This window comes from Melanaphis sacchari, unplaced genomic scaffold (genome assembly GCF_002803265.2).
Source record: "Melanaphis sacchari strain LSU unplaced genomic scaffold, SCAv2.0 Contig37_pilon_pilon, whole genome shotgun sequence".
In the NCBI taxonomy this organism is placed as follows: domain Eukaryota; kingdom Metazoa; phylum Arthropoda; class Insecta; order Hemiptera; family Aphididae; genus Melanaphis; species Melanaphis sacchari.
This window is the reverse complement of record NW_020271239.1, coordinates 690,262-704,319: the sequence shown is the minus strand read 5'-3', so window position 1 is coordinate 704,319 and position 14,058 is coordinate 690,262. Positions and strand designations below refer to the sequence as shown.

Sequence of the window (14,058 nt, the reverse complement as noted above, 5' to 3'; positions counted from 1 at the left end):
CACGCAGATGTCTATATTATCATACTATAGACATCTGTGTAATGACATGACACAATTTGCGGATATTATCATAGAACAATGATTATCAGTGATTACGACAATTTTGATAATGTATAAATTTGATAGCTGTAATCGACTATACAACCTGTTTAAAAATTCAAATTTAAATTATTTTTAATGTAATTAAATATTTTTTAGTTTAACTCACACATTTTTAATACAATTATTTGTTTTTAACCAATACTGTTCTACTATAATTTCCCGTTAAAATGTCCGCTGAAGGAAATGCTAATCCCTTTAAGTATTTTCTAGCTGGTGGTTTCGGTGGTGTGTGCACAGTGTTAGTGGGTCATCCATTGGACACTATTAAAGTATGTTAACAACAATTAATTCTGTTATTAAACTTAATTTAGGACGTACTTGGCCTAAAAAAGTTTCATATGTGACTTTCCAATAAGTCATATGTGTATTTATTTAAAATTAAAAGTTAATCTTTAGACAATAATATTTTATAATATATTAGGTTTTGTCGGTTTTGGTAGATTCATAGAAGCGTGTTTATCTGAATTTCAAATGCGTCCAGTGATATTATAATTTATAGGGTCTCTTTATTTGTCTGGTAACTATGTTAAAATAGTACCATAGTTCTTGATTTATAAAATTAATATCTTGCGTATATTTTATGTTACAATTTTGTAACAAAATATGTGTATGATAACATAAATAATAGTAAAAGAAAATGCTTTCATTAAAATACGAATTTTACTTAAAGTTAATAGATAATTTACAGTTTTAGTAGTTTAGTCATAAGGTTGTAATTACTGGAGGCTGCTATATAATAAATGTATTAGGATGGTGTTGCCTTTGATCAATAACTCTTATTAGCTAAATATAAGGAACTCTCAACTATTTTATTATTTGTTATTTTATCTATAAAATGGTATGCGCACCAATTTTATTAAGCACAATGTATAATAATATACACTTAATTATGAAGTTTATTATCTTTCTGATTGTTTTATTATCTCCCTTTAGGTTAGATTACAAACAATGCCACCAGCACAGATTGGTAAAATACCTATTTACAATGGTGCATGGGATTGTGCTGTTAAAACCATTAAGAGAGAAGGTTTTTTTGGTTTATATAAAGGTAAGAATGCCTAATGTATACATATATATTTCATAGAATAGTATTCGAATATTAAATTTTTTTAGTTTTAATAATATAATAATATACTACCAAAGATCAATGCCAGTGGCATAGATATAGAAAAATTAGAGGGTTTAAGCTACCTAGAACCAAAAAAAAAAGTTCCACTTAAAAATATAAATAAAGTTATTTATAATACAAGTTTATTGTATTATTGAAAATCTAAAAATGTTCTGTAGAATCTACAAGTCTACAATCTTATTTATACTATTGTAACAATATCACATATTACATTTAATCATGTATTGATTGACTATAAATAAAATAAATATTACTATACAGTAGAATCCACTTAATGGAGATACATAGGGCAATAATAATGGGGACAATCTATCCCCATTATCCAACTGTCCCAAATAACTGACTTTTAAAAAAAAAATTAAAAAAAACTATTTAAGTGCAGTAGTGTTCCCATAGGGTATACTACATATACGCCGTAAACTCTCAAGCTTTTTCTAAAATATCATGGTTATACTACGTATACTCTCAAACAAACCATACAAAAAGAAAAAAAGAAAAACTTAAAAGTATAGTATAATGTTTTTCTAATCCGTCGCGTGACACTCAATAACGACACTACGACAGTAACAATAGTCACGGGCATCTAGTTGAGTAATACGTAATATGTCGACAAATAATCGTTATCGGTGGTATTTCCCGTAATCGTTGTCGTCATTGTCAGTATACGACGATAATAATAAAAAATAACACCAATTACAAATTTTTATTAATTTATTTAAATAATTCATTTTTATAATTTTGTTTTGATTTATTAAAAATGTAATAGTAATTTTTTTGGTTATTAATTAAACCTCTCCACCACTTTTATCATAAAAAAAATGAAATACCTATATTTTGGTATACTTCAGCGTAGTATACTCTTATAAAAAATTATGAGAACATCACTGTTTAAGTACATTTACATAATAACTTTATTTCAAGATTTTCTGATATAGATTTACCTATTAATTTCTCTAACTCACGTTAAGCTTATATTTTATGCAGTGTAGATATTTTTTTTAAATAATGTTAAATTTTTACAATACATTATTTGCTACGTGTTAACACAAACAGGGATTAATTATATAAGTAATTGTTATTATTTATAACATAAGATTTTATTATATAAAATGTGATAGAGACATAGAATTTAGATAATTACAGTTTCGATAAGCAATTAGGTATGTATAGATATTAGTCCATATTTAAATGTTATTAAATGCATAAATCTATGCATCATGTATTTACATTTTAATATTTTATATGTTTTTAAGTCATATTATCATGAAAAAATGAAAAAATCTAAAAGCATAAAGAAATAAATTAGTCACTTTCTTCCCCCCAAGAAGAAATTTTATCTGTGATCTGTGAATTTTACTATTTGATCATTGGTAAATGAATTAAATTTTATATGAAAATATTGATAAGTGGAATGACCCAAAAAATATAAATGTATAACACTAATAACACAGCATATATATATATATAAACATCAAATATCAAATAGGTAACATTCAGTTAAATTTTAAATACTACATCACAAATTCTTGTCATGAAAATAAACATCATACTTACTAACAATGTAATTTTAGAGCCATAAGTGTGCACATAGGAGAAGAGAGGCAGTTGTTTCCTCTATAAAGTTTCCTGCCCTTGAAATTTCCATCTAAGTATTTAACATTTTTTTTTAAAAATATTTCTAATAATATGTATTATATTAATAAAGTATTAAAATAATATTGTACCATTATTATTATACTTTCTTATTTTTAAAAGTAATTAAATCATAATTAATAGTTATTAAACCAATTTTAAGTAAAATATTTTTAATACTCAAACTTTAATTATAAATACTTGATTATAAATGATAAACCCAGGAATCTATCAATATTTCTCAAGTATTAGAAAAAATTAAATTTTATTAAAAAATGTTAAAATGGCCTAGAAAAAAATGTTTGTACTTTTTGTTTAATGTACGCATTCTTAAAAATATAAAAGTTAAAATTTATAAAACAAAATTTTATTACTTAACCAGTTTATTTATTGAGTATTAAAAGTTTAGCGAAATTATTTTTTTAATATAATAATTATTATTTAAAGTGATAAATTATTTTGATTTTGTTAAATGCTATTATTTTGTTAATGTTAAATTTACTATTTAAATTGTATTATAGAAATGTGATAGATATCTATTAGATAACACAAACAAATTATTAATACAATTTTATTGTTAAAACTTAGTGAATTATTAAAATGAGAATATTATACTTTGTAAATGTCTTTAGACTAGTACCAATAATTTAAGATTGATATTGGATTTTATGTGACCTTCTATATTATACTACTAATGACAGTAATTATTTAAGAAAAGGACCTTAATTGATAATTTAAAAATTATGTTAAAATGCCTTAACACAAATCTATTGTACTTCTTGTCACAGCCTCAAATTGATAAAATACCAGACCGAGCTTTAGAATTTCTAACGTTTAATTACAGCTACAATTTTAATAATTGTATTTAATTATATTTTATAATAATGTTTAAATTGATTAATTATTATCATAAAAAATAAAATCATAATTAAATAAATATAATCAGCCCACCAAAATTTCTCAGTACCTAACTCACTAGCTCATTCTGGTTCTATTTTCTTTTTGTAGTTATTAAATTGTTCATAAATCTAAATGCACATTCACACTAATTTGATGAAAATGTAGTACTAATAACTGCAGTTAACAATCAATTACAATCCAATGTATTTGATTTATCTTAAAGATCTTCAAATTCTTAATAACTATATTTTGTCTATTTCATTAACTAGAAATACCTTAGCTTATTCCTAGCAGAATTATCTCAATATTAAATATTGAATTTGTTTAGTCTATTGTTTTAATCTAATATAATATATATATAAAATATAACTATAGATTTTTATTTTTTGATGTTTTATAATTGTTTCTTAATGCAATGCCACTAAAAACATACTGAAATATTTAACTATTAGTTAACTATAATTACTGAATTTTATATAATATAAAAATAACATTTTTATTTCACAATTATAGAAGTAAATGTCTAATTTTAAATGAAGTGTAAGATGTATATTGTGTAGCAGTCATGGTGAAAAATTTGAAAATTGATAATACCCATTGAACTTATCTACGTATTATAGCCATTTATTTTTTATTATATTATACTAAACGCTATGCATATGTTATGATTTTTAAATATTTTACATAGTGTATAAATTATGTAATTTTATATCATAAAATAATTTTAATTTAAAAAAATAATTAAAAAAATATTCAGTTAAAAAATTTTAATTATGAGATATAATTTTAGAATGATTGATATTTTAATTTTTTTAATTTTCTGTATTTTTTTATTTTACATATTTATTTTTTAGGTATGGCAGCTCCAATAACTGGTGTAGCTCCAATATTTGCTATAAGTTTCTTAGGATTTGGATTAGGCAAAAAATTATTTTCTTCTACTGGAGATAAAAAAGAAAATTTAACACCATCACGACTATTTTGTGCCGGAGCATTTTCTGGTATTTTTACAGCAATAATTATGGTACCTGGAGAACGCATTAAATGTATTTTACAAGTACAGGAATTTGGTAATCAGAAATATGATGGCCCAATCAGTGTTATTAAAAACTTATATACTGAAGGTGGTGTAAGAAGCTTATACAAAGGAACATGTGCTACATTACTCAGAGGTAATTAATATAAATTAAACTATTTATATCGTGCAATTAAAAATATTAAGTAAATTTACTATATATTTAAAATTGGTTTAATTTTTATTGTTTGTTGTTAATATATTTTTTAAATAAAATATAGTCTATAGATATTTAAATAATTTAAAATCATGTCTATTATTTTTTTAGATAAATAATAAATATTTCAATGTTATTTTATAATTAGTTTTCAAGTATAGAATCAGTATTTTTTTCTTTGTATTTTTTTTTCATTTTAGAAATTTCATTTTTCAATGATGACTTGCTTATATACGTTCCATTGTTCAAAAGTATACTTTTTTCCGTATTTATATATGCTATATTATTGGTTATTGATTTTGGCGTTAATTCAATAATTCTCATTGTTATATTTGGTACAATAATAGTATTATTTCTGATGCTTGTTGTGTTGTTAGAAATGTAATCAGAAAAATTAGTCTTTACTGTTGTAGTATTTTGTTTGATGTCTTCTTCACTAACTTTTTTATAAAGTTGTGATTCTTTATACTTTTTTTTCATATAAAGTTTACTATATGATTCACTATTGCAATTCAAGTATTTTCTCAAAGCATATGAAATCGTTTTTCCTTTTAATTTTGTTGGACTTGAACATATTGGTTCTAGTTTTTTGTTATAAATATATGTTGTTTTACTTTTCATTGTACAGCTATATCCTTTTTTTGAATGTTTCCATTCACAAGTATGTTTATTTATTTCTTTTGTGTTTTTAGTCATTAATGAAATATCCCACAATTTCATCCTGCATGTACAGTGTAATGAGTTCATATCTAATCGTATTAATTTAAGATAAGAAAGTGTTTTAAATATATCATCTGGTATATCAATTAGTTGATTGTTGTTTAAAATTAATTCCTTGAGAGATAATTGTTGATCAAATAAGCCTGGAGGTAATTCTCGAAGTTGGTTATAAGACAAATCTATGTGTTCTAGATTATAAACTCCATAAAATGTATCCATAGATATAGATTGTATTGAACAATTACTGATTATGAGACGTTTAATATTTGGTATTTCAGCAAATGCATCAAAAGCTATATGTTGTATGAAGCCTTTGATCTTAAGTTCAACAAGATTAGGAAGTCCAATCATAAATGGTCTTTCTAAAATTGTTACATTTACACCAAATAAATTCAATTTTTCTAGAGAATCTAAACCAATAAATGCATTTTGATGTAAATGCAATTGTGTGTCATTTGTTCCCAATGCAAGCTCTTTAGTAGCATTCAGCACTTCAAATGTGTATGGATACACCATTTCAATTGGGTTATTACTTAAATCTGCAATTTTTAACTGCGGTAATGGTGGGAATGTTGTTTCTGATAAAACAGTTATAGCATTGTTTTTCAAATTTAAATAATTTAAATCAAGAAGTCCAGCTAAACTAGTAGTCTGCAAATTTTTAATTTTATTATTAGCTAAAGATAAAATTTTTAGCCCCTTAGCACCATAAAAAGAAAAATCTGGAATGGACTCAATAACATTGTTGTCTAGAATAAGGGTTTCCAATGAATCCAATCCATTAAATAAATTCCAAGATAAATCGTTTAAACCACAGTTTGAAATTCTTAAAAACAACAAATCTTTACTAAATAAAAATAGATTATTTGATTTTGTTCTTTTTTTAGTTTTTTTAAATGTTTCATAGGAAACTATGTCAATATCTTTGGACTTTAAAAATACCAAACGGTTTTTTTTTTTTTTTTTATTATTATTATTTTGTTCTTTGTGTAAATATGCCGGTAAAACTGGTGAAAGTTCATTAAATGCATGTGAATTTTCTTTTTTATAAACATTAGTGTCAATTATTGGAATTGGTTCATTGCTTTCTAAAGTTAATTTATCTAATGATACACTTTGAATGTTTAAATATTTTATATTATCCATATACTTAAACATGCTATCTGTAATATAGATTCTCGTTGGATTATTATTGCCATGAATTTCAAATAAAATTAGTTGTGGAAGTTTTATATCATCTTCTATTGTAATATTGTCTGAATCAGTTGTTTGAAATAAAATTAATGCCTGAAAAATACATAGATACATTTTTTTATATAATTATTAATTATTATGTGATGCCAGTCACTATAAATACATATTTTGAATACTTTGCTAAGTATTTAACTTAGCTAAATAGTGCTATAGCAGACGATGATTTTTCATAGGTTATGGGTATACAAGTTGTAGATATTTGGATGTAAGTAAATGAAATTTGTTTTGTTTTTTAATTTAACGAATTTACTGTTTACTGGTACTTCTTCAACAGATTTTATTTTTATGCAATACTATTTGAAACTGATATCAGTCCCACTGATTATAAGTTTAAAGTTAAACTATTTTTGAAATTTAAGATTTTACCAAAATTAAAAGTTTTCAATATTATTGGTTTGAAAGAACGTTAATGTACATTCTTTACTTATAAAATTTTGATACATTTATTGTTCCATGATAAGATATATTAGGGCTTTTTTTTTTTTTTTATTAATTTTTAATATATTTTTTTAAATGTTTATGATCTTAATTTAGCAACTTCTGATACCTATATTTATTTATTTATAAATAAATTGACTAAAATATATGCATATGTACTTACCTCTGTATCCAATGGAAGATAATTTAAAAAATCTTTTGGGTTTGTTACATTCATAAACATACATAAAGCAGTTTTAATGAACTGTGTATTGTGATGAGCTGTTTGTTCTTCTTCATTATCTTGAATAACCTTTAATTAAGAGCATGGGATTTAAATAATCTGTAAAATTATATAAGTGCCTATTAAATTATTTTATCCTGTTACTTCATTTTGCATATTAGTAGTATGTGGTTCTAGTTCAGTTTGTTGCCCATTATACATCCATTTCATTATTGGTAAGTCTATAAAATCTGTGTTCTTACAGGTACATGCTCTTGGACATTCTTTGCCCCATTCTAAATTTTTATCAGAACTTTGTACCTGCTACAAAATTATAATATATAACTATCATAAAATATATTATTTAATTATCTAGAACAATAATTATAAAAAACATTTTATATGTATTTCAAAACATTTAATGTTTTATAATAAAACCTTATGCAAACACATAATATATTATAGAAAAACATTGATTATATTTTTTTTAGAGATATTTTGTCATTTTATAATATTAAAATTATTGAATTTTATGTTTACGAACTTTCTTAAGACATAAATATGATGCATTACAAAAAATTATGGATTAAAAAATAAAATAATTGTTTAAAAATATTGTTGTGGACTCAAACATTAATTTAACAAGAAAATTAGAGTAAAAATTAGGCAAATGCTCATTAATTTAAATTTAGAAAGACGTATGTATTATATGAATAAAGTATTTCTTATAATTTACTTGTTAAAAATAAATAGATCTATATTATAGATAAATGAAATAACCAATTAATACTTTTGCATAAAGTGAAAAGATTCAATAAATATTTATAATTATTCAATTATAATACTATTTAGGTATAATTTGTTTGCTTAAATACTTAAAATACTTTTATATTAAGTAAATTATATAAACACAATAAAAAAAAATTTGAACAAAATAAATATATTTACAAAATCTGTGTTGATTAATAAAATAAATGTATTAAAATAATGACCAATATTTAAATTGCATAATTTTAAAACATTTATTACATTTGAATTAAGTATAATATTTAAATATAATATGTTATACAAATGAATATTTAATAGCACAAAAATTTTACATACATTTTAAAGTAAGAAAAATACATAATTAATATCTAATTTTTTTATTTACGAATTAATTGTTTTGGAAGTCTTCAGGTTTAAAATGAAACAGTTTACAGTAGGTAGTAAAAGTTTTGGTAAATTACAATAAAATTATGTTCATGAACAAAGGTTTAGGTATTACTGTAAAATTAATTTAACTATTGCAGTTTTATTTTAAAGTTGAGATAATATTTAACAAATTATAATATTATACGTATACATCATTTATAGTAATCACTATTTATCAAATTTTTAATTATAATTTTTTACTTAACTTTCATTGTAAAATCTTATAAAACTATTTGTTGCACATTAAATTTATTTGATACTGTTATAAATTATTCCTTGTAAAGTGTATACAATTTTATTTGGTATTTACTTGTGTTATTATTTTAAATGTTCTATTTTTTTTTTTTGTATGTATACTTTTGAATATTTAGTAAAAAGAATATCATTAAATAAATTCACTATCACATGTTATGTTGTAATTGATAACATTCTTTTTTCTTTTTGTTTGACAAACATTTTAATCATTATTTATTTTTTATATATATTTAGTTTGAAAGTTTGTGCATATTTTATAAAAATAATCTGTTTAAAATAAATTGTACATAGTAGGTATCCATTTTAATTGATAGGCCATATTATTTAATACTGTTATTGTTTGATAATAATTTATGATTTAACAAGAATTTACTTTGTAGTTTATTGCATAAATTTCTAAAAGTTACTATAATATCATTTTTTGTATTCTTTTATAGTATGATTCTTAAAATAAAAATAATTTCTATTATATGCATAGGTATTAACAAATCATTTAATTTTAATTGAAGTAGGTATTCTTTTAATTTAAATATTGCCAATTAGTTAAAATTAAATAACTATATAATGTGTTTTGAAAATAAGTATTCATTATTTATATTTAGCTAAAATATTTTTCCGTTCCCAGAAATTTGAGTTAAGTGTTGAGAGTCGTATAAATATGTTAGTTATTTTAAAGTAAGCAACTCTATTGTAATTTATATTTATTTAATATTTCTATTTGATTAAAAACAATATGTATTGTAATGTTTTATTATATAATGAAAATTAAAATTAAAAGAATAAAATAGATAAACAATTCCATGATAAAATTACCTTTACAAAAACACATATCACGATAATATACCACAATAAATAAAACTTGTTACAAATCATTTTATATATATTTTTGAAAACTATTTAATTCACTTAAACGTTTACTTGTAACATAATATATCATAATAATAATAATTTAATTTTTATAAATCATAACTGAATGAAATGTTTGGCTATTGAATATTATTATCTTATTTTATTTTCCTTCCTGTTATAACTAAACAGGAACTTGATTAATATGATTGCCGTGGGAGTAAAATCAAACTTTGTAAATTTATCAGTTGTGTATCATAAAAATACTGGGTGTTTGAAACAACATATATATTGAATATTTTTTTAGAAATTATTTTGTAATATATTGAATTGATTTTTAACAAAAATATTACATACTATTTTATTATTTACCTATATATTATTATACATATTCATATATTATTATTATTAAATTATTAAGTCAATAGCTTATAACCTATAAGTATTATTTGAACAGCGTGAATAGGATCTAAGTTCCAATAATCTACAAAAAATATGAGTAAAATGGTTATTTATTGTTTAAATATCCAATTTTGTTAAAATTTGAGAAATAAATATAAACATTATGCTAAAAAATATGTAAAAAAAATGTATGCATTATATTTGGTATACATTTTCGAACTTTTTAACGTAAATAAAAATGAATATTAACATTTATAGATTTTTATTTAAAAAAAAAAGTGGTGTAGTGGGTACTATTCTGTTGTATATTCGGTGTCGAATGGGTCACTAATGAAAATATCAATGATTTAATAACATATTACACGAAGAACGATTTTAAACAGAGACGGTCTTTCATCTTATTTCACGATATTTATATATTGCTACTAAAGTCATTTATTTTATTATATTATTAGTATTTTATTATTTTAATAGTATAATATATTTTTACCATATTATATTATTGTTATTAATTTGTTGAGACCACTCTACCGTAAAGTAGTGTGAATAGGTTCATAGAATAGACAATACCTATCTTAAAACTAAACTACATATTTTGAAAAGATTATTGCTTATAGTAAAATTCATGATATATGTACGTAGAAATGTTAAATCAAAATAAGCTAAAATATATTAAAAATTATGACATGTCTAAAGTTATGGCATTAATGCTATTATGAATATTTGGCAACAATTTCAAATATCGATCTCTACGTTCAAAATCTTTGGCACACTTAATATAACTTACATCGATATATTCTGTGTTGTATAACTTACAGTATTTATGTAAACATGAAATTCGTAATTAAAATGTTTGAACAAGATATGGGTTATGTAGGTATTATATGGTTGTGTGAATGTCTTATTATTAGGGGTCCCATACGTCCCGTATTTGAATGAAGCGTATCGACACTAGTTTAAAAATAACCCTTTTGTCCCGTATTTTGGGTAATCCGTCTCGTATGTACCTTATTTTAAAAATTAAATTTTTTTATATCATTTAGGTTTTTTCTTAAACCATATATGTAAATCAAATGATAATTAATAATTATTATTTAATTATAATTGTGTTTAACTTTATTTTATAGTATATTTAGTAACTGTGAGGAAAATGAAATATTATATCAAGGCCAAAATATGTCATTTTAGCTAGGTACCAAATGTTTACAAATAATTTGTATGACAAACATCACATATTTAATTTTGTAATATTTTAATTGCTAACATAAGTCCCCTCATCCTTTCCCAAAATTAAAACTAATATAAATTACAAGTATAGGTATAATTTAAAATGTTCCGTAGTTAAAATAAATAAATCTAGGATCCGTACTCACAAGTGATTATTATGGTTAAATTATTCGTAATCATTTTATAAAGTGGGCACGTATTCCATTTTATAATAATGTTTGTTAATTATTATATTTTTTAATATTTTTAAATGTAAATAATTGTACCTATGTTATCAATATTATTTTATTGTTATTATTTTGTTTGATTTACGTTGGTATATAAAACTATTATTATTGAAAATAACATAAAATAAAAAAAAAAAACATATAAATAATAGGATAACATTTATTTACCATAAGCATTAAATATAGCTTAATTATTTATTGAGACCCGCCAAATATTTCTCTATAGGTATTTAAAAATTTAAAATCATGATTTTGTATTTCAGAGGTTAATTTAAAAAAGAATTGTACCTACCTATTTTATTTCTGTTATATTTTTTATTGTGATGCTGTTTTTTAATTAATACGATTTATATCTATATATAATCTGTACCTACAATGTAATATACTATGTATCTGATTATTAGGTTTTAATGTAACCATTATTTTGGTGTTGAGAGAAGAATTCATATAAATGTATATTTATAACTTATTAGTATTAAATGTACAAAGTATTATAATTACCTAATATTAAGCGTATGATTTTAATAGTAATTATTTAGTAAGTATATAATACCTTTATAAAAAATTAATAAGGAGATATGATAAAAGTTCTTCATTACACCGACTGAATCTGTGAATTGGCCTACAAAATAATTTATTAACTTAGATTAATATCAAATCAGAAAAATTTGATAATTACCAGTTATAAATAGTGATCATTAAATAGAAACTAAATATTTGAGATTGATTTATGATAAAGATCTTCTACAGCATAGATTAGCTAGGTAGGTAGGTACTATAAGTCTATAAATTATAACAATTGAACATAGTAAGGTACTATTATTACCTAGTATTTAATTTATTTATATGATATATATATATATATATATATAATATATATATTATATATATTGCCTCGTTTATTTCGTTATTTATTTATTTTTTTATTCTATAATTTTTTCTTTGTTAACAGATATACCTGCTTGCGGTGTGTACTTTACTACATATGAATTATTAGTAAAGTATCAAAAAAATAATAACTCAGAAGGACTTATAAACACAATATTCGCTGGAGGAATGGCTGGTATACTGAACTGGTTAATTGCTATGCCAGCGGATGTGCTCAAGAGTCGTTTACAAATCGGTTGGTATAACCATTATTTCACTATTTAAGTACCTAAATATTCCGACCAGCGTAAAAATATAAATACCTGATCTTATTACATAAAATAGATTTCGAAACACGTTACACAAATTACATTTCGTATGTTTGTTTAAAATCGTTGCGAATTTTATGATACCGAGAAAAAAAATTATACTTAAAAATTAAATGTGCATTTCCAACACATAAACACAAATTTACTCACAAGCAACTGTAACAATATAAACTTATTGCAGAGATATTGGATTTAATTTGGGCGTTTCCTTTAGTTACCTACCTATGTCTTACATAATATAATATAGATGTAGGAATTTTAAAACTATAATATTTTTTTGAATCTAAGTTTAAAACATTCAAATTTTACACATCTATTAAGCTGACCTGCATTCATATCAGCAAAGTACGCTTATATAGTTATATACTAGGTATAATACTATAATATCTAAGCAGTGACTTTCCATTTTGTTTTTTTTTTTTTATTGACGTAATTATTATGTTCTTGCAGCACCCGAAGGAATGTATCCGAGAGGCGTTCGAGACGTATTTGCAAAACTATACAGAGAAGAAGGACTGAAAGCATTGTATGCCGGTGTGACACCAGTTATGCTCCGAGCATTCCCTGCTAATGCTGCGTGCTTCTTGGGCGTAGAGTTTGGCTTAAAGGGCTTAGACTTTATTTTCCCTCCGAATAAAAATAAATCACTAGAAATTAACTAACAGATAATCTCAATTTTCTCATAACTAAGGCTTTTGAAACAATTTAGTTATTAATGTTAAATTTTATATTTTTCATAGGGTATAGTATAATGCCTAAATTTTATCTCGGGTGATATGGTGACTGTACTTTACTTATTTATACAGGCTGTGCATTGAAAATGTATTATATACAGTAATTATTATGCCATTTTTTAAATTTAAAATTATCTCCAAGTTATTGTATAAATGATTTTGTTTTTGTTTGAAATTGATTACCTAAATATAATATACTTATGTGTAAATTATTTTATATACCTAAAAATTAGTTAAGGACAAATTTTATTTTTGGTTAATTTCAAAGAGTCAATATTTACTATGTTATCACCGTCTTTTGTTTGTAGCTATTTCAATAATTCTAAGTATTGTTTTTAATGTACTTAGCTAAGATGTATAATTTATAA

General features: G+C 22.7%; 2 protein-coding genes across 2 annotated transcripts; one reads left to right on the top strand and one right to left on the bottom strand.

The window, feature by feature from the left end:
* On the top strand, positions 1-13,821 carry LOC112597124 (congested-like trachea protein). Its single transcript, XM_025343050.1, has 5 exons — positions 1-371; positions 1,036-1,150; positions 4,618-4,935; positions 12,713-12,883; positions 13,407-13,821. Exons 1-5 carry the CDS (start codon positions 270-272, stop codon positions 13,616-13,618), a joined length of 918 nt encoding a protein of 305 aa, XP_025198835.1. The 5' UTR covers positions 1-269; the 3' UTR covers positions 13,619-13,821.
* Positions 5,140-9,977, bottom strand: LOC112597122 (slit homolog 2 protein-like). The gene is made up of 4 exons (XM_025343049.1): positions 9,872-9,977; positions 7,775-7,933; positions 7,571-7,699; positions 5,140-7,002 (listed from the first exon to the last, which is right to left on the bottom strand). The coding sequence occupies exons 1-4, from the start codon at positions 9,929-9,931 to the stop codon at positions 5,140-5,142; spliced, it is 2,211 nt and encodes a 736-aa protein (XP_025198834.1). The 5' UTR covers positions 9,932-9,977.
* Positions 13,822-14,058: the final 237 nt, after the last annotated feature.

Coding starts and splice junctions, on each gene's coding strand:
- LOC112597124 (XM_025343050.1), top strand. CDS start 270: ATGTCCGCTGAAGGAAATGCTAATCCCTTTAAGTATTTTCTAGCTGGT. Junction 372..1,035: donor ATCCATTGGACACTATTAAA/GTATGTTAACAA, acceptor ATCTCCCTTTAG/GTTAGATTACAAACAATGCC. Junction 1,151..4,617: donor TTTTTTTGGTTTATATAAAG/GTAAGAATGCCT, acceptor TTTATTTTTTAG/GTATGGCAGCTCCAATAACT.
- LOC112597122 (XM_025343049.1), bottom strand. CDS start 9,931: ATGATTTGTAACAAGTTTTATTTATTGTGGTATATTATCGTGATATGT. Junction 7,934..9,871: donor TGATATGTGTTTTTGTAAAG/GTAATTTTATCA, acceptor ATAATTTTGTAG/CAGGTACAAAGTTCTGATAA. Junction 7,003..7,570: donor ATCTTCCATTGGATACAGAG/GTAAGTACATAT, acceptor TGTATTTTTCAG/GCATTAATTTTATTTCAAAC.